Source organism: Coffea eugenioides, chromosome 9 (genome assembly GCF_003713205.1).
Source record: "Coffea eugenioides isolate CCC68of chromosome 9, Ceug_1.0, whole genome shotgun sequence".
Lineage (NCBI taxonomy): Eukaryota > Viridiplantae > Streptophyta > Magnoliopsida > Gentianales > Rubiaceae > Coffea > Coffea eugenioides.
The window spans coordinates 13,702,438-13,725,556 of record NC_040043.1 but is presented as its reverse complement, the minus strand read 5'-3'; the positions used below and the strand labels follow the sequence as shown (position 1 = coordinate 13,725,556).

General features: G+C 37.1%; 1 protein-coding gene across 1 annotated transcript; it reads right to left on the bottom strand.

Annotated features, from left to right (window-relative positions):
• Window positions 1-2,232: 2,232 nt before the first annotated feature.
• On the bottom strand, window positions 2,233-4,379 carry LOC113782250. Its single transcript, XM_027328151.1, has 3 exons — window positions 3,860-4,379; window positions 2,777-3,815; window positions 2,233-2,548 (listed from the first exon to the last, which is right to left on the bottom strand). The coding sequence occupies exons 1-3, from the start codon at window positions 4,377-4,379 to the stop codon at window positions 2,233-2,235; spliced, it is 1,875 nt and encodes a 624-aa protein (XP_027183952.1).
• Window positions 4,380-23,119: the final 18,740 nt, after the last annotated feature.

Below are 23,119 nucleotides of genomic sequence, written 5' to 3'. Positions count from 1 at the left end.
GTCAGGGCCTGGATTAATCAGATTTGGGAATTGGAGGGAAAGGGAGAAGAGAGAGAGAGAATCAGAGAGAGATGCGAGAAGAAAGAGAAAGGAAATGTTAACAGAATTCTGTTATTACAACTCAGATGCCCTGACCAATCACAGAGCTCCTTATTTATAACCTGATGCAACCGACTAACTAACTCCTTTAAGTAAAGCGACACCGTTTCTATAGCAATTGCATCTCCTAAAATAAAACTCACTAAACGACGACGTATACTTTGTTGTCCCTGACATTGCCTCCCTCTTCAGTTTAGACTTGTCCGCAAGTCTTAAATTCAGGAAATTGTTGCTCAATAAAATCTTTATCTTCCCAGGACGCTTCATCATACTCCAATTGTTGCCACTTGATCAGATATTGTACCACAGGCATTCCCTTCCTTAGAACAGCTCGTCTCTTCAAGATCATTTCTGGCATTAAGAGACTTTGGTCCTGCAAATCGAACTCTGGTAATGTAGTGGAGACTTGCTGGGATGGACCAATTTTCTTCTTCAGTAGAGACACGTGAAACACTGGATGTATCCTAGCTGCGGGAGGCAATTTGAGTTTATAAGCAACCTCACCTATCTTTTCTTCCATCTCAAAAGGCCCATAAAACTTTGCTGCGAGCTTAAGGTTCTTCCAAATGGCTATGGTTTGCTGCCTATATGGCTGCAGCTTGAGGAACACCAAATCCTCAACTTTGAAACTCCTCTCAGTCCTATGCCTATCTGTAAAGTATTTTGTTCGCTGCTGAGCTTTAAGCAAATGCTCCCTGATACTGGCTGAGATTCTCATTCTGTCCTGGAGTGCTTGAGCTGCTGTAGGAATTATAGAGTCACAATAGGGACCCATTGGCAAGGGTAACGCCTTGTAGCCGTAGAGAGCTTCGAAAGGGGTCACATTTAAGCTTGAGTGATAAGCGGAATTGTACCACCATTCCGCCAAGGGAAGCCATTTACTCCACTGACTTGGAAACTCTCCAGTAATGCACCTCAAATATGCCTCTGCACACTGATTAACTCTCTCACTTTGACCATCTGTCTCTAGATAGTGTGCAGAACTGTAGCACAAATTTACTCCCACCAATCGAAATAATTCCTTCCAGAAGTTGCTAGTAAAGATTTTGTCTTTATCTGTAACTATAGTTTCAGGTAATCTGTGAAGCCTATACACTTGATCAAGTAAAACTTGTGCTACCTGCTTGGCTGAAAAAGGATGAGTAAGCAACAGGAAGTAGCTGTATTTGGTGAGTCGATCCACTACCACCAGAATGGTATCAAAGTGTTGTGAAGGTGGTAGTTTCTCTATGAAATCCATAGAGATGTGTGTCCATGCTTGGCTGGGTATGGGGAGAGGTTGCAAAAGTCCAGGATACTAAATGTGCTCAGCTTTATTCCTCTGACAGTTATCACAGGTCTGCACAAATCTCCTAACATCCTATTTCAATTCAGGCCAGTAGAATATACTACTGATTCTGTGCCAGCTCACTCTCTGTCCTGAATGGCCTCCAACAGCAGAAGAGTGCAAGGCCTCTATGATCTGCTCTTTGATTCCATTACTTGACCCCACATAGAGCTTCCCCTTATACCTGAGAATACCATCACTTAGTTGGTACTGATTTGGGTATTCAGGTTCCAATATCAGCTTGGTAACCAACTCCTGACATTGAGAATCTTTCTCGTAACTTCTGATCAATTCTATCATCCATACTAGCTTAACAGTAGTTAAAGCCAGGCAGGTTCTTGTCCTGTGTTCCTCCTCACTTCCCACTGCAGCTCTTATTGACAATGCATTAGCTACCAAGTTCTCACTGCCCTGTTTGTAATGAATCTCATAATCCAGTCCCAAGAGCTTAGTTAACCACTTGTGCTGTATTGCTGTTGTCAACTTCTGATCCAGCAAGTATTTTAGAGACTGATGATCTGTCCTTATGATGAAATGGTAGCCTACTAGTAATATCTCCATTTTGTCATAACCATCACTAATGCCGACAATTATTTTTCATAGGCAGACAGTCCTAAATTCCTTGGACTCAGTGATTTACTGAGAAATGCAATAGGATGCCCCTCCTACATGAGTACAGCTCCAATTCCCCCTCCACTCACATCAGTCCCTACCACAAATGGCTGCTTAAAGTCAGGCAATTTGAGTACTGGAGCTAAGGTCATTACCCTTTTGAGCAAGTCAAAGGCTTTCTGAGCTGTGTCAATCTAGACAAATGCATCCTTCCTCAGTAGCTCTGTCAGTGGTCTACACATAATCCCGTAATCTTTAATGAATCTTCTGTAGTACTCTGCGAGTCCAAGAAATCCCCTTAAGTCCTTCACTGATTGAGATGTAGGCCAGGTCACAATACTGTCCACTTTGGAAGAATCCATGCTAACTCCTTCTTCTGAGATGGTGTGTCCCAAATAATCCACTCTAGTTTGTGCAAATGAACATTTGGATCTTTTGGCAAACAACTGATTTTCCTGGAGTATAGTTAGAACTATCCTCAGGTGCCACAAGTGTAGTTCCCGTGTCTTACTGTAGATCAAAATGTCATAAAAGAAGACTAAAACAAATTTCCTCAGGTAAGGTTGGAAAACTTGATTCATTAAGGACTGAAAAGTTGCCGGAGCATTAGTTAAGCCAAAGGGCATGACTAAAAACTCATAATGGCCACAATGAGTCTGAAATGCTGTCTTGTGTACATCTTGAGGCTTAACTCTTATCTAATGGTATCCTGTTGTCCAATCCAACATAGACTTATACTTGGATCCAGCTAATTCATTCAGCAGCTCGTCCACATTTGGAATGGGATAGCAATCCTTGATGGTGATCGCATTCAGTTTCCTGCAATCCACACAGAATCTCCAAGTACCTTCCTTCTTCTTGACCAGTAAAACTGGTGATGCAAATGGACTGTTGCTATTCCTTGCAATTCCATGTTGCAACATCATTGTAACTTGTTTTTCAATTTCATCCTTCTGGGAATGGAGGTATCTGTAGGGCTTTAACTTGAATGGTTGAGCTCCTGGCTTCAAGGGAATTGCATGGTCACATGCCCTAGCAGGTGGTAAGGATACAGGTTGCTGAATGACAACTGAAAATTCCTCCAGTAAGTCTCTGATCTCCTGAGGTTGCTGATCCTCTCCTGTCTTTTCTGAGGCACTTGTTGAGGCCATGTCTGTCTCCATTGTTCTTATAGCAAAGCACCTTTTCTTGTACTCTATGAAGTGCCTAAGATCCTTGTCCCCGATCAGATCCAGCTCACAATCCTCTGAACTCCCTTGCAGATGAACCATTTCTCCTTGATACTTCATAGAGATTCCGAGGTTGTGAAAATCAAACGTGATAGGACTAAAATGAGTCATCCAATCCACTCCCAGCATAATATGCCAGCCACTCAGTTGCATCACCTTCAGATCAAAGCCAAATTTGTGTTGATTGACTTCCCATCTGACCCTGGGACAGATAGCCTTGCTGGTTACACATGCTCCATTCCCAACAATGACAGAGAAGGGTGAAACCATTCTATAGGGAATGTCTAGTGCAATGACCAACTCACTATTAATGTAACTGTCAGAACTCCCTGTATCCACCAGGATTACCACTTCCTCTCCATCCAGTTGCCCTGTGATCATGATAGTTTTCCTCTTGAGAGATTCTGACAATATATGTAAGGACATTTCCATAACAGTTCCTGGATTCCCAGTGTGCTCATCCTGTTCCCCCACTGCATCCTCAAATTCTGTGTCCTCTTCTTCATCCCCAAGGAAGAAGTTTAAGTGTCCCATCTTGCACTGATGTCCTGCTCCATACTTCTCCCCACACTTAAAGCACAATCTATTGTACCTTCTATACTGAATTTCCTGTGGTGAAATCCTCTGGTGGAGTTATTATCTGGAGTTGCCTTTCTTGCACTGGAGAACTTGTGCTGGCTAGCAAGGGGAATTCTGTATAGATTTCCTGAGTTTGTATTTGGAGGCTGACTTTTATGCATGCCAAACTTATTTTCCACTAGACTTTTCTGTAATTCCTTTCCTTGTTTGTTCTGCAACTGCAAGGAGTACTCCTGCAATTGAACCATCTCATAGGTAGCAGACAGCTCTGTAGGTTTAAGCATTCTGATGATTGGTTTAATTTCTTCCTTAAGTCCACTAATAAAGCTTGACACAAAGTAGCCTTCATCTAATTGGAGATTTTTCATCAACATTAAAGGCTTGAGCTTCTCAAACGTTTCTTGATAGTCCTCAACACTCCCTTTCTGCTGAATCTTGTTAAATTCTTCCACTATATCTTTGCAAATTTTGTTACCAAACCTCTTGCACAAGGATTCCTCAAATTCCTTCCAACTGAGGCCTGTCTTTTCCATTTAAGGCCTTGGAACCATCTATCTGCTTTCCTCTCTAAAAACATTTCAATTACATCTACCTTCTGGCTCTCAGGAACTTGGTAATTCAGAAAATACTTATTACATTTCCTTAGCCATTCCTGCGGATTCTCTTCATAGAAAAGAGGTAGCTCTAGTTTTGGAGGATTAGGTACACAAATCATACCTTCTTCTCCTCTGGTGAAGCCTCCATTGCTTTCGCCTTCCTTGTTGATCCTTTGTTGAGGCGGTGGTGTCGGTAGCAGTGGCCTCTCTCTTGCCTCCTCCACAGTGCTCTTTCTCTGTTCATCATCATCTGCAAGAAAGAGTTGAATTTCTGCTCCAATCCGCTCATCGATGCCTCCAACTTCATGTTGGAATTCTCTATTTCCACCCTAATCTCGCTACCAAAATCAGCTCGAAATTGCTACTGAGAAGAGTGAAATGCTTCCATAGCCTCTTGTAATCTCGCTTCCTGTTTCTTGACATGTTCCTCCAAGGATTTTAGGTGAGTTCCTTCTGCCTTTGGAGCTACCAAGGATTGGCAGCTTTGATACCACTTTGTCAAGGCCTGCATTAATCAGATTTAGGAATTAGAGGGAAAGGGAGAAGAGAGAGAGAGAATCAGAGAGAGAATCAGAGGGAGATGCGAGAAAAAAGAGAAAGAAAATGTTAACAGAATTCTGTTATTACAACTCAGATGCCCTGACCAATCACAGAGCTCCTTATTTATAACCGGGCAAATTATCCAATTGGCCCTTGAACTCTTTGTCTAAGGAAAAATAAGCCCTTCATCTATTTTTTGTTGACTTTAAGCCCTCGAACTTGTAAAATTGGGCACCCGTGACCCTTTTAGCCAGTTTCTCCGGTTTTGCAACCGTAAGGTCAATCACACGAATGTCAGTGTGCTTTTTCAAAGGGTATTTTTGTCCGCATTTTCTAAGCAAAAAGGGGCAACTCCACCTTCTTCCCTCCATCTAACCTAACCCAACCGCTAACTTATTCAACAAATGAATTGCAAAGGGAAGAGAGAGAAATTTGCAAAGAGCGGCACCGCAAAGAGCGGCAGGTTGTAGCCGTCGACGATGCTAACGTCGTAGAAATCCTTGTCATCTCCAGCGCCGAGGGTTATCTCGAAGAGCGAGGCAGGAGGCGTTGCGCCCATGCCGTCGCATTCCAGCCTTCCCCCGCAGTCCCCTGTTTGACAGGACCCCACGCCCGATGCGTCGAATGTGCACCCAGTTCTTCCCCAAATGCGACATGACCACCCCGGGACAGCTGGGATTCTCAGGCTTTGCTCCGATTGCAGTTGGAATCCGGTGGTTGGGAGTTGCGGCGTCTCTGAACCGGCTAATGTACCGGGCCATATAGTGAAGGGGCAGTAGTTTGCTACGGTAAATGTGCAGGCAAAAGAGCTAGACAAGAAAGAGACCACCAGCAGCAATAACGGTAACACGGAAAGTTTCATCGCTATTAGCAAAGGAACCATCCAAGTCTTACTTCTTAGTCCTCAACCAAAGGATTAATGGAGGGGGAGGGCTGTGTAAGACTGAGTAGGAGAAAATGAGGCTGACCAGAATGCGTAGTAGTATTTGTATCTTTGATAACCAACCAACCAACGCACGCCCGCCTGCGATGCTGTGTTTCGCAAATTCATCCGCCGCAAGATGGCACTTTTGGGTTTAGCATTTCTTTTATCTTCGAACAATGAAGTTGCGAATACTTCTTCTGAGTATTTTTCCATTCTTGTACGAAAAAATTTTTCTGGGCCACTTGAGAAAAATTGGAGTGTCTCTCCAATGATTGGGAACCCGAGTTTACCTGGTGGAAGTTTGTATCTGTTACAATAACTAAGAAAAAAATGCGAAAATACCGCAGCCCTCTGCTTCCTATTTTTTCCTTCCCTTCACAAAGATTTTACCTTCTTCTCTTTTTTTGTTTCTTTGCTGACTTCTCTCTCTTCCCTTTGCAATTCATTTGTTGAATAAGTTAGCGGTTGGGTTAGTTTAGATGGAGGGAAGAAGGAGAAGTTGCCCCTTTTTGCTTAGAAAATGCTGACAAAAATGCCTTTTGAAAAAGCACACTGACATTCATGTGATTGACCTTCCGGTTGCAAAATCGGAGAAATTGGCTAAAAGGGTCACGGGTGTCCAATTTTACAAGTTCGAGGGCTTAAAGTCAACAAAAAATAGATGAAGGGCTTATTTTTCCTTAGACAAAGAGTTCAAGGGCCAATTGGATAATTTGCCCTTTATAACCTGATGCAACAGACTAACTAACTCCTTTAAGTAATGCGACACTGTTTCTATAGCAATTGCATCTCCTAAAATAAAACTCACTAAACGACGACGTATACTTTGTTGTTCCTGACACATAGCATCTACCAAATAATAATTTTTACTGATTATGTTAATTAGTCATTTGTAAAGTTTAAAACAATGAAGAACAGCTCCATAGTACTAGATTTCAGGAACACAACTCTCATTTATAAGTTATTTACATTGTTTGTGAGGGGACCAACAATCAATCAATTCATGCTTCTACGTGATGTTGACTAAGTATTAGTGAAAGCTATCGTAGACGGCTCAAAGAGACTGGCGAGGAAAGGAATTTCACAATTACAAATAGGGACAAATATAAGTATGCTACTACTTTAGGAAGAAGAATTAGCAAGTATGCTACTACTTTAGTGCAAGATGAGGAATATCTAAGTCCTCAGTGTCGAACAACACTACTGTAAAGCTCCATATGGGTTGTTGTTCAAGTTGTATAGTTTGTTTTGTTTCTAATACAATTCCTAACGTTTTCGTAAAAAAAAAAGAATGGAGAATGATAAGGTTAATTTGTCCAACAGGCATTGTAGGACGAGACTACATAGTGGTTTAAGGTAAAGCACATGTGATCTTGATTACTGAGGACAACAAATTTATGAAACTTTTGGTCTGTTGCTATTAGGGGTGCAAACGAGGAGAGTTGAGTTGAATTTTGACCTAATTGAACCGACCGGCAAGTTAATTTTTCAAAACTCGAACTCGAGCTCGAGTTCGATGAACTCAAAATATCAAGTTCAAACTCACGCTTGACTCAAATTTGAGTCGAGCTCGAGATTAAAAAATAAAAAATAATTATTTTATTTATTTGTCGAGCTCAAGATTAAAAAATAAAAAATAATTATTTTATTTTTAAAAATAAATAAAATAATAATTTTTCTTAACAAATAATAAAATATAAGAGATATATATGTAATTTTACTATTAAAATAAAAAATAAACAATATATAATCTATCGCGAGCTAACAAATTTAGAATTTTTGAGCTCGAGTTGGACTTGATTAGCTCGAATTCGACTGGAGTTCGATACTGACTGAACTCAACTCGAGCTTGTATTCGAGCAGCTCGAGATCGGCTCATAAGCGATTCGATTCGTTTGCAGCTCTAGTTGCTATCCATGAAAGGACAGTTCTGGAACATTTTCACTTTCAACATGGTTTTATAGAATACATATCAGTGGCAAGTGTGTTACAGAACTGTTAAACTGAAGGAATGCTCTAAAAGTGTAAATAATTGAAGTGCTTGGATAGGAGATTATTTGAAATATTGTTTAGAACACGGAAAATTGTTCAAAAATTCATTCACAATTAGCCAAATAAATTTCTTTTCATTCACTTTTAAAATAGGGTAAATTACACTTTACCTCTCTGTGGTTTAGTATTTTTTTTTACTTAACCCCCATATGGTTTCAAAAGTTATACATAAACCACTCATGATTTGGATTAAAATGTCAAAATAACGAAAATAATCATTCGTAACGGAGTCACCTAAAATGTCAAAAATATTCTTATGTAAAGTTAAAAATTATTTAATAATCAAAGGGGGTTATTTGTATATTTTGAAAATCATAAGAGGGTTATATGGTAAAGTATTAAATCATAAGAGGGTTATATAGTAAAACATAAAATCATACGAAGTTAGTGTGCCATGTATTTATAAGGGTAATTTCGATATTTTTAAAAGTTCCGTTACGAATAATCATTTCCATCACTTTGATATTTTAATCCAAATTATGTGGAGGTCATGTATAACTTTTGAAACCATATGGAGATTATGTAGAAAACACTAAATCACAGGGGGTAAAGTATAATTTGTCCTTTAAAATATTAACTTTATATCCCTTATAAATTTAAGTTAGCAAAATTTGATTCCAACCCAAGTTTTGCCTACTTTTTATCCTGAATCCTTTATGTAACCCGTACATAATTATTTTTTTGGAGGTAAAAAAATTAGATCCTATTTGTAGTTAATAAATAAGCTGATCCACATTCATTTTTGTCTCAAAAAAAGTAAGATCTAACCCATACCATATCCAATTTTTCTCCTAAACAAGTGAGAGTTGACCCAATTCATATTCGTTTTTGCCACCAAAAGTGTTAGATATGACCTTTTTGTATATAAAATAGGAAAAATCATTCAAAACATCCCTCACATTTTGTAAAATAACTTTTTTCATCCCTCACTTTTAAAAGTGTAATTTTACGTCCCTTACAAATTCACATTAATCAAATTTGATCCCTACTTAGGTTTCCGACTAGTTTTTAGTCGGAATCCATCACGTACCTTGCACGTAATTATTTTTTAGGAGCAAAATTATCAAATCAAACTTTATAATCTGATCCATGGTCCCCCATATTTCGCAAAATGAATTTTTTTGTCCCTTACATTTCACAAAATGAATTTTTTCTTTTCTCATATTTTATAAAATTAATTTTTTTTATCCTCATTGACTATGTGTAGGAATATTTTTTTTAATCCACGTATATATCTATTTAATTTCACATGAATAATACAAATAGCATGTAATATATCTCTATTTGATTTCACCCAAATATGTTAATTGTAATTGTATACATGCTATTCAATAGATATATACATGAGTTTAAAACTAACAATTTTATTTTAAACCCATAAATATATTTATTTGATTTCACCATGTGAATTTGTTTAATATTTGTGGCTTTTACTCTTTTAGTAATAATTTATTTATTGAGTTGTATAATAAGACAATCTAATTAATGGGTCCTAATTTAAATTTTATAGTCATACTAATGAATTACAGTTTAAATTTGAAATTTCTACTCGCCACCTTTAAGATCAATAATTGAATTACTTACTTTGTGATTGTCTTAAAATTTGAAAGTGCCATTTACTTACTTCTTTTTGTCATACTTTTTCTTTGATTATTTTTTTATCCAAATTTAATTCGATATAAACACTCGACAATGTCGAAATTATTTGATTTCGTCTAAATAAGCTAATTGTAGTTATACAAGTGCTATTTGTATTATTCAGGTGAAATTAAATAAATACATATATAGATTTAGAAAAAACTATTCATACACATGATCAATGAGGGATGAAAAAAATTATTTTGTAAAATGTGAGGGATTGAAAAAATTCATTTTGTGAAATGTGAGAGACAAAAAAATTTATTTTGTGAAATATAAGGGACCATCGATCGAATTGTGTAAAATTAATTTGACAATTTTGCTCTTAAAAAATGATCACGTGCAAGGTACGTGATGGATTCCTGCCAAAAACTAGTCGTAAGTCTAGGTAGGGATCAAATTTGACCAATATGAAATTGTAAGGGACGTAAAATTACACTTTTAAAAGTGAGGGACAAAAAAAGTTATTTTACAAAATGTGAGGGATGTTTTAAACGATTTTTCCTATAAAATATGACTACATGTGGGTCACGTGTTAATTTCGGGCTAAAAATGATTGGAAACTTAAGTTAGAATCGAATTTTACTGACTTGAATTTGCAAGGAAAATGAAGTTAATATTTTAAAAGTGAAAAATGAAAAAATTCATTTGGCGAAATGTAAGGGACGTTTTGAATGATTTTTATTTTAAAATAATTACTGTATCACTTTTTGTGAGGTAATAGACGTGAGATAAAAAAAATGTTTGAGAAGTTAAAAAATTGATTGGAAAACATGTTTACGATGCAAACAAAATAATATTTGGAATAAAATTGGTATCCACATAAAAATCTTTGTGGTTTAAATGTATCTTGTTAAACAACATAATCTTTCGTATAAAGCAAAAAACCAAGGGAAATCACAAATTGTAATAGCTTCAACCGAAATGCTAATTATATACCCTCACCTAAACATTAAAGACTTTTCTTTCTATTTGATTTCATTGCTACAGTATTTTTTAGGGCTATGGAATTCCTTTCTATTCTTATAAGTGAAATTATTAGTTAATTGAATGTTATTATCTTGGTTAATTATAGTGTAATTTTCTAATATATGTGAAACCTACTCTCGTAGTGAATCAATTATACTTATAGTTAAACTATACCTACTCTCGTGGTTATGAAATTAATCATAAACTCATTTCTTCTATGAAATTATATGGAACAAGCCACTAAAGTCACAAAGGTGTATCTCTACTCTCGTGAGTGTACTCTCTAGGTTTAGCACTTTCTTGAACTAGTGTTAAATCCCAATTCTTATTGCAAACTTAACACATTAACATTATCATAATTAATGGCTAGTTAATCATTGTTAGATAAACAAAAGTGATGAATAACTTGATCAAAATAAAATCATCAAATAATCAATTAAACATCACTAACAAGATATAAAAGTTCATCCATAACTTTAGGTATAAACTTTAGCAAAATATGATAAAATCCAAACTTATATTATAACTAAACATGAAATCAAATGCAAAAGAGAAAGTGATAGGAGAGAGGTCACCCTTGTTACATGAGTTTCAACTCTCCATATTTGTTCCTCAATACTTCATCCAAATCTAACTACAAGTACAATATGGATAAATTACACTAGCTATACTATATTAATGAACTAAAAAAAACTAGTGAAGACTACATTTGATAGTGTTTCTAACCTTCTAAAGTTATGAAAAAAACTCAACAAAGGCCCTATTTATAGAGACTCAAAGTGAGTTGTTTCTAGTTAGCAATTTTATCTCTTGAAATCATCAGAAGTTGTTTCTTGAAGTCTCTACACTTTTCTTTACAGCTACAACCGAAATTTTGAGTTGGTGAATAGCTAAAAAAGTTGTGTGAATGCAGAACAAGTTGATGAGCAAGTTGTAGCTGCAATTGAAGAATATGTGACCTCTAAAAACGCCAGCATAAGGTCGCATATTACCCCATGTTTTGCCTCTTTTGTAGATTTTCTCACTTCTGGTTAATTTTCAACTTTACTCTGTTTTTGCACCAATTTCCACTGCTATTTTTTTGATGATGAAGGCTGAACTAACTCTTTTACAAAACATAAAAATTATAGCCCTTTTGAGTTTCCAATGCTTCAAGAATCATCTAATTTAGAATCATGTAGACCGAGAAATGACCAAAATACCCTTGATTAGTCAAAACTTTATTTTAGCTTTTGACAATAGAAATGACCAATTGTATTTTGACATTTTAACTAGGAAAATCATGAACTGGGTTTCTATGCTTCATAAGAATTGCAGAACTATGTGTTAGTTTCAAAATAACTCAAGAATCATCTCAATCCGATGCCTGTAACTCGAGATAGTCGAAATATCAACAGGTGTCAAAGCTGTCAAACTCCCTTTCTTTTATATTTGATTGCATTTCCTCTTATGAACATATTAAACTTCATATTCTCTTTAAATCAGTTCAAATCATTAAACACTCATCCAAATATCTCCTCCGTTCATTCCATTTATGATTGAATCATTGAAACCTACAAAAACATGAAGTTTAATAAATTTAATCCATAGAAATGCAATTTGTTACACTTGGACCACAAATGCATACTTTCACTAGAAACCTAGTTGAATAGCTATAAAAATAAATAAAACACATCAAAATTAAATAATAAAACACACTTAAAACACTCAAAATGCACACTTATCATGAATGCGTCAAGTTATTATATGTAACATGTTCAATCATAAGCAAGTATCCATCAAAGATAAGGCTCTTTAAAGGATCAAGTTTTCTGTTCTCAAAGCTGATTTGATAAGTTTTTAACAAAATAATAAGTGGGGTACCGTTCTAGGAGTGAAAGGAAAAGGACTAGGATACCAACAAAACAAAACACTATTGTACCCCTTTGATTGCAAACAGGGCCCAAATGGCTACTCCACCACAGAAGTTGGAGTAACATAATGTGGATGATCAAAAGATCAAGGACAGTGGATCTCGAAGATGAAAATACACTACACCTTCTCTGTGTTAGAGACTTATGGTATTAGTTCATGTCCCCTTTTAACATGATTGCAATGCTACATATTATGCTCAAAGGTAGCAATCATTATGGTACTCAAAACAAAAAAAAAACATATATTCCTAAAACAATATATCATTTCTTAAAGATATGATGACGGTTTGAATTCTTTATTTTACTCTCTACGTGGATATTTAGGCTCCTTAAATTACATTATTTGCCACAAAAAAATTGGATATATTTTTCTAGCACAGTAAGTGTAAAATATTTTTTTATTGCACTAAAAGATTCAGATGCATGACAGCTGATTTCTATTCAAATATTAAATTTTCAAGCCATGCGTCTAGGTCTACTCATATAAAAATTTTTTACACTTAACAGTGTAAGAAAGATAAACTCAAAAAAAGTATTGTATAAGTTATGAGACTCCACAGAATGGCTGCAGTAACAGACCGTATTATTGCTGGACAGAATGATTCAAAATTAGGAAAAATAGCTCAATGATTCTTCGCTAAAAATTTTTGTACTGGATAAAGCGGCTGAGGTTTAATTGAATATATTGAGCCAATAGTTAATTGTATGTATTGTTTTTAAGGTATCGAGGATGGTTGTGTTCTCATCTTAAATTTGGGGACTTTTTCAACTTTGCCTTCCCTAATTTATTAGGGTAAATTACCTTTTACGCTCATGTGATTTGACATTTTATCACATGATTTTCTATAGTTTAGAAACCAATATATAACTCTCTCATAATTTGAACTAAAATATCATCATTAGTTTTTTTCATTAAAATTAACGGTCAATATTGAAAAGTCAAATAAAAACTAATAAACTAATAGGTTTACCCTTTCACAACTACTTTTTTTTATTTTTTCTTCTTTTCTTTTTCCTTTGGAAAGAGAAGAGATGATTTTAAAAACTATGTTTTGACCTATTAAATTGTAATAAATCTTAATTTGTCCCAAATACCAAAAAGAAGAAAAAGTCATAAAAAATATAAATAAAAAATAGAGAATTAAGTACATTAAAACTAAGAAATAAACAAAAAAGTGACATTGTGGTTAGGTGTTTTTATTTCTTAGTTTTTTATTTTTATTTTCCTTTCCTTTTCCTTTCCTGTTCTAATTATGATTCTATTGTTCGATGATCCACATTAATGAATTTGATCTCAATCTTTGTAGCATCACTAGTGTTGTCGCGCCCCACTTTTTGAATGGTGTGTGTTGTGTGGTGTGTGTAGTGTGGTGTATAGTGGAATGTGAACGTGTGCGAAATGAGAAGTAAAAGGCCATGGGACTTAAGAATGCGACGATTTTGGCCAAACAAAGTTCAAAAGGGTTTCTTGAAAAATGGAGTCGCCACTTGGTATAGAGTTAGGGTGTACCAAGTCACCCAAAAATGATTTTTGTTTTTGAATGAAAAAAGTAAATAAACCCTTTTAGAGAACTTTTGGGTCTACGTAACCAAAAGAGGGATCGGGGGTCACATTTGACGAAGGGGAAGGCAAGGATAAAAATCCAACGCACCCCTTCGACCTAGCCAAGGCTAGTTGCGTGACTTAAACCAATTTTTCCTAATTTTTCTACCCAAGGTATGTATCGCATGTTGGATATGACTACGTGAATGCAAAAACCTAGACCTAGGGGACATGGGGGAAATTTCTCTTCAAAGGTTGAGTGGTGCCAATCACATTAATTGTGAAGCCCAGTAATGATCCTTTGGAGAGGTCACACATAAATCTAAATGACGTACAAATGAGTGGAATGCATGCCATGTGAAAATGTGAGTTTGTGTGAAATGAGAAAAATGATAAAAATAATAGGATGTAAGTGGAGGTGTGCAAATGAAGATAAAAAGTGTTCGTGTGCAAGTGAAGGGATATAAAGGTGCACGTGTGCAAATAAAAGTGTAAAGTGTGAGTAGTTAAGTGAAAACGTCCAAAAGTAGTGTGAAGTGAGAATGTGGAAAAAGGGTTAGAATATAAAGTAAGTGTATGTGATAGTGAATGAATAGAATGCATGAATCCTATAGGAATGCATCAAGACGGGAACGGGGAGTCCTAACTTTGTGACTTAATCTTCCCTTTGATTAGAAGGCAAAACTAGCGTGCTAAGGCTATCGAGTAGCCACACTCGCTCGTTTCCCTTATCGAAAGGGGACTCTCAAGCAAATGAGCCCTATAACTAGTATGAGATGCAAAACCTAAAAATGAGGGGAAAAAGGGGTTCGAGGAGCATGCCAATGATAAAACTAAGAAAAATGCATGACATGTAGTGAACATGCAAATATGCACTAACAAAAGGGGATGGCCTATTGGGTCTAGCGTTGAACTAGCCCTTTCTATGAATTCCTAATGAAATAATGAGCCACAACTAGCATTGGACTAGTGTGGTGACGTACATTCATCCATCACATTCATTCATGGCTATGGAAAGCGATTAGACATGCCAAACACCCATAAACACATAGCACATAACAATTAGCATGCTCGACTAGATGCAAGAACCTAATAAAGCAAATTAACACATAGCAACTAAGCATGCAAGACACATAAAGCAATTAAAGCCCTAACTATTACATTTGCTAGCTAGGCACATGTCTTCAACAGGTCTTCATCGAATGCTCCTCCAAGCCCTATCTATTACAAGCCAAGAGGTGTACACATACCCCATAATGAATAACTTAAATAAAAGGCAAAAGTAAATGAAATAAATGAAAGGAATTAAAGAAAGGCAAGGAAAGCAATGTAGACATGCAATTCACACTTAGCACGTTGGATCACATAGGAAAAATAAACTCAAGAATATAGAAGCTACCTCCCTTGCAATGGAAATCGAGTAAATGAGATATTAGCTTCAAAACAATAAAAAGGTCAAGGTACCAATTTATTTGGCAAATAATCATAAAGGATAAAAAATAAGCATGAATTTGAATCAATTAAATCATGTTAACAATCCACACTTAAGAAGTCAAGAGAAGAAAGGACCTGATTGCAAAGATTGACAAAATTTGGAGGTCAAAATTAAAGAAAAACAAAGTTTAGGGGCCTATTTGCAATTAAGTTAGGGACCCAATTGAATGAAATTGAAAGTGTCCAGGGGCACAATACAATTAAGGAGAAATTCAGGGACTGATACTACAGAATTAACAGAATTAGGCAAATAATCATCTTCTTCAAACGATCTCAATGTCAGCTACCATTTCACAGACAAAAGCAACGAGATTTTCAATTCTGACCATTTCCAAAACAAAAACATCTAACACAAGCCCATGCAAAGAAACTCGACCATTCCCAATTCCAAATGGAATTCAAATTCCTACAATGGAACGGAAAACAAATAGAACAAAAATGAAGACATTAATTATTGCCGTGTTAATTCAAAGTTTTTCTATCAGGCACTTCTTCAAACATCAAATGGGCATCAAGAACATCATCAATTCTTAGCTCAATTGGAGTCAAAATCAACTCCAAAATTATCAGCAAAACCAGGAAATCCAGCCCAAACAAATACCGAAAGCATGTATTCTCAACAAGAAAGACTACTACTTGGTTTTTATTCGCAGAAGCCAAAACATCAAAATGGAAAGAAAGAAACTTATCTTCAGACCTCCCAAAACATGAAACTCACACGAATCTCCCCTCATACAATAAGTTTCCTGCTCAAATTGAAATTATGACCAGCCCCAAAAATTTTCCTATCCAGGTTATGAACAAACGAACCCAAAAGAACTAAACCCACATGAGTTCCTTCTCATACCATATCGAGATGCGACTCGGATTCACAGCAGAGAAAGAGTAAGAAAAACAGGGCAAACGCACAAAAACAAACACATCAGAACTCCCCATAACTCTTGTTGGAAATAGCCGAACGTGTACAAACAGAAATTGATCCATCTTTCAAACCAAACTATTAATGGGGCATATCGTCGAACAACAGGTGGGCAAAAGAAAAACAAACCACTAATTCCTTATCTAATTAATGGTATGACCGGCCCCAAACTCATCAGCAAACCCAATCGAAATTCAATCCAACCAGCATGTATCCAGAAATTTAGACTAATTAACGAGAACATTGCATCAAATAAAACCTCGGCAGACCAGTTTCTGAAGTTTGAGAAGAACCGAAATTAAAGAAAAACTTACAAGGCTATTGCTTGGGAGATTCTGCAAGCGATGGCGGTGGAGTCGGTGAGGCGGCAACAGCTATGAGTGGTGGTGGTAGCGAGTTCTGGTTGTAGCCACGGCAACATCAACTCCTCGGATGAACCTTCCTTGCTCGATTTTCATCACAGCTTTGTGCCTCTGCTTCGGTTCCTTCGTTCGAATCTTTTCTCCTCCTTTTTCTGTCCAGCCCGTTTCTTTTTCCTTTCCCTTGGTTTTTCTTCTCTGATTTTTCCATTTTCATTTCCGGTTTTTGCCCGTCACCTCTCTCGGCCTCCTCTCATTTTCCGCTGCCGTGCTCTGTTTTTTGCCCTCTCGAAGCTTTCTTTTTTCTTTTCTGCCTCTGCCCCCGTAGCTCTCCCTGTTTTCATTTCCTTGTCTTGTTGCCTTGCCGGCTGCCTTAGACCCCAATTCCTCCTCTGTTTTCCTTGTTTCAGCCGTCTATTTTTCTCTTTTTTTCCATGCCCGATAGCTCCCTTCTCTAATTGTCCTCCCCCTCATTGCTTGCGGCTCCTCTCTTTTTAAGGTACCTCCCGAAAGAAAAAACTAAACCTAAGACGAAGGGCTAAGATTTAATCCTCTAAAAATAGGCTTATGTGCAAAAATAAAATAGGATAAAGTAAAACCCTAATATTGAAACAAATTAAACTAAAAATTAAATGATTTAATTAAATGATAAAATGACTTAAAATAAAAATAAAAAATAAAAATAAAAAATAAAAATTGAAATTAATCAAAAAAATAGAAATAATAGCAAACAAAAATCCTTAAAAATTTGGTGTCTACAGTTTGCCCCTCTTTGTCTGAGTTTTGGAAAAACTTGAGACAAAGAAGTAGACACCAAATGCTTACCTGTGCCATTCGGTTGGCCCTATTCGGAGGACTAACCTAAACAAGGAATTTTAGCTTGGGACTGGCCCGAACAGAAATTAACACGGGACTGACCCGAACAGAAATTTAAACGGGACTGACCCGAACAGGAATTTAAACGGGACTGACCCGGACAGAATTTAAACGGGACTGACCCGAACAGAAATTAAACGGGACTGACCCGAACAGAAATTAAACGGGACTGACCCGAACAGAAAATGTAAATGGGATAGACCCAAACAGAAAATGTAAATGGGATAGACCCACGGGATAGATCCGAACTGAAAAGTAAATGGGATAGACCCACGGGATAGACCCGGACAGAAATGTAAATGGGATAGACCCACGGGATAGACCCGGACAAAAATAAATGGGATAGACCCACGGGATAGACCCGGACTGAAAAGTAAATGGGATAGACCCACGGGATAGACCCGAAATGAAATTTTAATCATGGGACGCACGCTAGTGGGATTGACCCAACAGCTAGCGACGGTACAAAATAAAATGCCCACTGGCGGGACTCACCTCACACTCCAGTGGCTGTAAAAATGAAAAGCTCACCGGCGAGACAAACCACACGCTCCAGTGGCTATGAAAAAAGAAATGCTCACTGGCGGGATAAACCTCAGCTCCAGTGGCAATGAAAATGTAATGCTTACTGGCGGGACAAACCCAGCTCCAGTGGCTGTGAATGAAATGCACACTGGCGGGACTAACCTCTGCTCCAGTGGCTGTGAAAATGAAATGCTCACTGGCGGGACCAATCTCATGCTCCAGTGGCTGTGAATGAAATGCACACTGGCGGGACTAACCTCTGCTCCAGTGGCTGTGAAAATGAAATGCTCACTGGCGGGACCAACCTCATGCTCCAGTGGCTGTGAATGAAATGCACACTGGCGGGACTAACCTCTGCTCCAGTGGCTGTGAAAATGAAATGCTCACTGGCGGGACCAACCTCATGCTCCAGTGGCTGTGAATGAAATGCACACTGGCGGGACTAACCTCTACTCCAATGGCTGTGAATGAAATGCACACTGGCGGGACTAACCTCTGTTCCAGTGGCTGAATGAAATGCACACTGGCGGGACTAACCTCTGCTCCAGTGGCTGAACATGAAATGACTTGACAATTTGTCGGTCAGCGGGATAACACCCGGTTCTGCCGAGGTTGGCGGGATAGAACCCAGCTCCAACGTGATTTAAGCGGCCAGCGGGATAAAACCCAGTTCTGCCGAGGTTGGCGGGATAAAACCCTGCTCCAACGTGATAAGCGTTCAGCGGGATAGAACCCAGTTCTGCCGAGGTTGGCGGGATAAAACCCAACTCCAACGTGATAAGCGGTCAGCGGGATAGAACCCAGTTCTGCCGAGGTTGGCGGGATAAAACCCAGCTCCAACGTGGTTTGGTGAATGGTCAGTGGGATAAGACCCAATCCTGCCATCCAATTGATCAAGAAATTGGATTTGATCTTGTCAAGATACAAGAAATTAAATTTGATTTTCCAAGAAACAAAAATTTGAACTTGATTTTTGATTTTTGACTTTTGAATTTTTCTGATTTTTCGAGAGAATCTTTACAAAATTTGCCCCAGTGTAGGGCCCTTTTCCCTTCTTTCTTCTCTTTCTTCGGCATCGGCCTTCCACATCACCGGATGCCCCTTCGTCAATTTCAACTATGAATACCTGCACAGGGGCTTACATGCATTCGAATTTTCATGAAAAGGACAGCATGATTGATTTGAAAGTCTTGCTTGAGTCTTTGACGAAATCCTCAAATGGACTATAAAAATTTGCCCCAGTGTGGGCTTATTTTGTGAAATCTTGCAAATAAAAATTTTGCCCCAGTATGGGCCCATTTGATTGCAAAAATTGGTTTGGATGACTTTCCATTTATTCGAACACTGTAAGAAAGAAAATTTCATGATGAATTCCTCAAAATAATGCCAAATTACAAGAGATTTCTTCCTTACCTTAGCATCGAAGCTTTGGGTAATGGGCGTTATTTCTGATTTGGAAATGGGAGGTCAAGATTTGTCTTATTCATGTGCACAGATGGTATGTAATCCCTTCAATACCATATCTTAGTGAAAGCAAAGAGTTTGTCACCCTCATGTCTTAAGAAAACTTAGTCAACGTATAAGCTTCATGGGCTTGCAAAATTTCGGGTAGAAATGATAGCTAAACATGTGAAATCTGGTTATACCCTTATGATCATGAGTGATCGATGAATTTCTTATGAGCATATCCTCACTTTGGGTTGTCATGAAGGAATAAGTCAACGATGGACTTTATTAGCTTGTAATTTGGCTTGAAAACGATAGCTAAAGCAATAATTTTCAAAGGACATTGCACCGAAGATCGCATTTTTCGACATTGCCCTCATCTGGACTCCAAACTCTTGGACTTTGTTTGACTTTTTATCATCACCCAACAGCATCAAAACTTTTTGCATCTTTCTTTTGCATTCATTTCGCTCGTTTCTCTTTTCTTTTCCTCCTTTTCCAAAAATACCCACGCGGGGTTTCACATGTAGAGCAGTGTCAACCTCACACCTAATCAATTTAGCAATTCAGAAATACAGCTAAAATTTTCGACATCAGAGATTTCCTTGACAAGGCCAGTGCAAAGAACAGAAGTCAGGACTTTCGGCTTTGTAATGGGGTCAGGTGGGGTGCTTAGAAAAGTTAAGGCTTGAAAGCGGATTCCAAAAGCGGTTTGAAAAATCTGAGATCGCATTGTTGCGTCAACCTTATTTTAGGGTTAAACCAAAGCTTGCCCCAGTTTATGCTCAATTGAGGCTTTTCACTTTCATTTTCTTTCTTCTTTTGACTTTTCGGCTTTTTGCCATTCTTTGAAATTTGCCCCAGTTTATTTTTGAACTGAGGTTCTCTTTTCTTCTTTTGTTTTTGATTTTGTTGCTTTTCACTTTTTCACTTCTTGAAACTTTTCCTTTTTCAACTCAAACTTGCCCCAGTGTGGGGTTTGCGATTCTCAGGGGTTGCCAAATGAAGTATTTTATTCTGAAGGCTCAAAAATGATAACTAGGGATAGAACGTTTGATTGGAAAAGAAGATGGCCTGACTTGTATTCCGTTCCTTACAATAACTCTGAAAGGAAACTTTCATTAATGCGAAATTTCTGGCATGTATCTGAATTAACTGATTGAGGAAGACCCTTGTTCATCCATATGTGTGAAACATAGGCGATCCACCGGACAAAACTCTTCCTTTTCTTTCTCCTTTTTCAAAATTGGACCTCAAGTGGAATCAAATTCCCCAATTTGCGGTTCCCTCCTTATTCTAGCATTTTTGCTTTTCCCTTTTTCTTTTTTCTTTTTCAAAATTCCCCAATCTCCTTCCCCAATGTGGGGTGCGATCATATGTGCACTCGAAAAGAACCACCAATTTTTAGCTCAAATGAGAATGCAAGGGATGATCAGTGTTTAGGTTGTAGAAACGACGGCCAAAGTATCATTCTTACACCTCATGACAACCAAAGTAACGAAATGGTCATTAAAAATCCATTCCCCTTTTTGATATGTGAAAATTTTCCAATATAGGGTAGTGATCATTAGGGCTCTTATTTGAAACGAAATTACTCTTTCAAGGCTCAAATGGGAGAGCAAATGATAAAATGTGTATAGGTAGAGAAACGAATGCTCAAAGTATCATTCCAAATTTTCAAAACAAACAAGAATAATGCACATTTTTGCTTTCACTTAGATGTGAATTGAATCGGTTAAACACAATGGATATTTTCAAGCAAAGATGGCCCCAGTTTGCAATTTATCAATCAATGTGACTGATTTTATTCTGGGGTTAAGTGAAGGAGAAAAGATATCTCATTGGGCCTTTTGAGTGACCATTCACCCTTTTCTGAGCACTCTTATTGTATAGCTCGGATCACCAATCTATTGTACATGAGGATTTTATACACTTGTGAAATTCAGCCTATAGATTGAAAAAATCTCAATTTGGTCTTATTTCTCAAAATTCATCATGAAATCTCCAATGAATAAGAATAAAGAATGAAATGTACATAAATATACACAAAACAATAATTGTCCAAAAATTTTATTGCTGAGAAAGTTTGCAACAAAAATTCCTGTTCAATTACGATACAAATGAGAAGAGAGAAACTTGTAAAGAGCTCCACATATACACTTTTTGTCTCCTTTTCTTTTGGAACAAAATGTATTAACTAAATATACAAAATTTTCCTTTGGAAATAATTACAAAAATCTCTCAGATGCTTTAGCGTAGAGCTTCCAGATAGATCATTTATGTTTTCATTGTAGGATCTGCCCAAGAATCACACAATACTTGCAATTTTGACACCTTATTAGATCAGAAGTGTCATCAGATATAGAAAAATATTTTCCCTTTTATTGAAGTGTTTTTTATGAATGCAAGGGAAGGGGAGAAACAAAAGAAAAATACCTTGAGTTAGTAAGAAAGAATATAAAATCGGTATGCATGTCCTATGGGGGGACCCTTTTTGTGCCAAGGGTAGGCCTAGCATGAAGATGCAATCCTCCAGAGCAGGCACTATACAATACCTGATGGATCCGATCAGCTTATGGAGTGAAAAATAATTTGAAAAAATTTGGCCCTTTGGAATGAGAAGGGACGTTTGTCAAAATGAGGACTTCGTCCGAAGGGATTGATCACTTTTGATCGATACAAGAACTTGCAAAAACGCACGGGTTTGACCTTGACGAACTTCCTATCGAAGAGATTGGAATTCGTTTTGACAACTTTTCTCAGTGAAGCACGGGTCAAAACTCCAACTGATCAAATAGCTGGATGCAATGGATGTTTTTCTCAAAATCAACTAGATTTTCCATTTTGAAATTCGACATTGACAAATGAATTTGACAATTTATGAAAAATCGACCGGATTACCCTAAAAAGGGAAACAGGTCAAACGAATTGAATGAAATTCAATTTATCCAAAATTAATCAGATCACCCTAAAAAGGGTAAGTTGATCAAATAGATTGAACGAAACTTAATTTATTCAAAATCGGCTCGGTTGCCCTAAAAATGGGTAAATTGGCCAAATGAATGAAATTGAATTAGTGATTTATTCAAAAATCGGCCGAACGACCCTAAAAAGGGTAAATTGGTCAAATGAATTGACGATTTATTCAAAATCGACCAGGTGACCCTAAAAAGGGTAAGTTGGTCAAATGAATTGATGATTTATTCAAAAATCGACCAGGTGACCCTAAAAGGGTAAATTGGTCAAATGAATTGATGATTTATTGAATGAATTGGCAAAATGGATTGGTTGAATTGTCCGGCCATTGGGTATTTCAAAATTATTGAGGTGCATTAGTCTATGACCTTCTAAAAATCAAATTTTGGCCTCAATTTATTTATCGTCTCAATTGGCGGAATCATTTGTGAATTTCTTCAAATTAATGTCCTTCACGCAACCCTAAAAAGGGTAAATTGGTCAAATGAATTGACGATTTATT

Coding starts and splice junctions, on each gene's coding strand:
- LOC113782250 (XM_027328151.1), bottom strand. CDS start 4,379: ATGGAAAAGACAGGCCTCAGTTGGAAGGAATTTGAGGAATCCTTGTGC. Junction 3,816..3,859: donor CAGGAAATTCAGTATAGAAG/GTACAATAGATT, acceptor AGTATGGAGCAG/GACATCAGTGCAAGATGGGA. Junction 2,549..2,776: donor AATGAATTAGCTGGATCCAA/GTATAAGTCTAT, acceptor TTTGATCTACAG/TAAGACACGGGAACTACACT.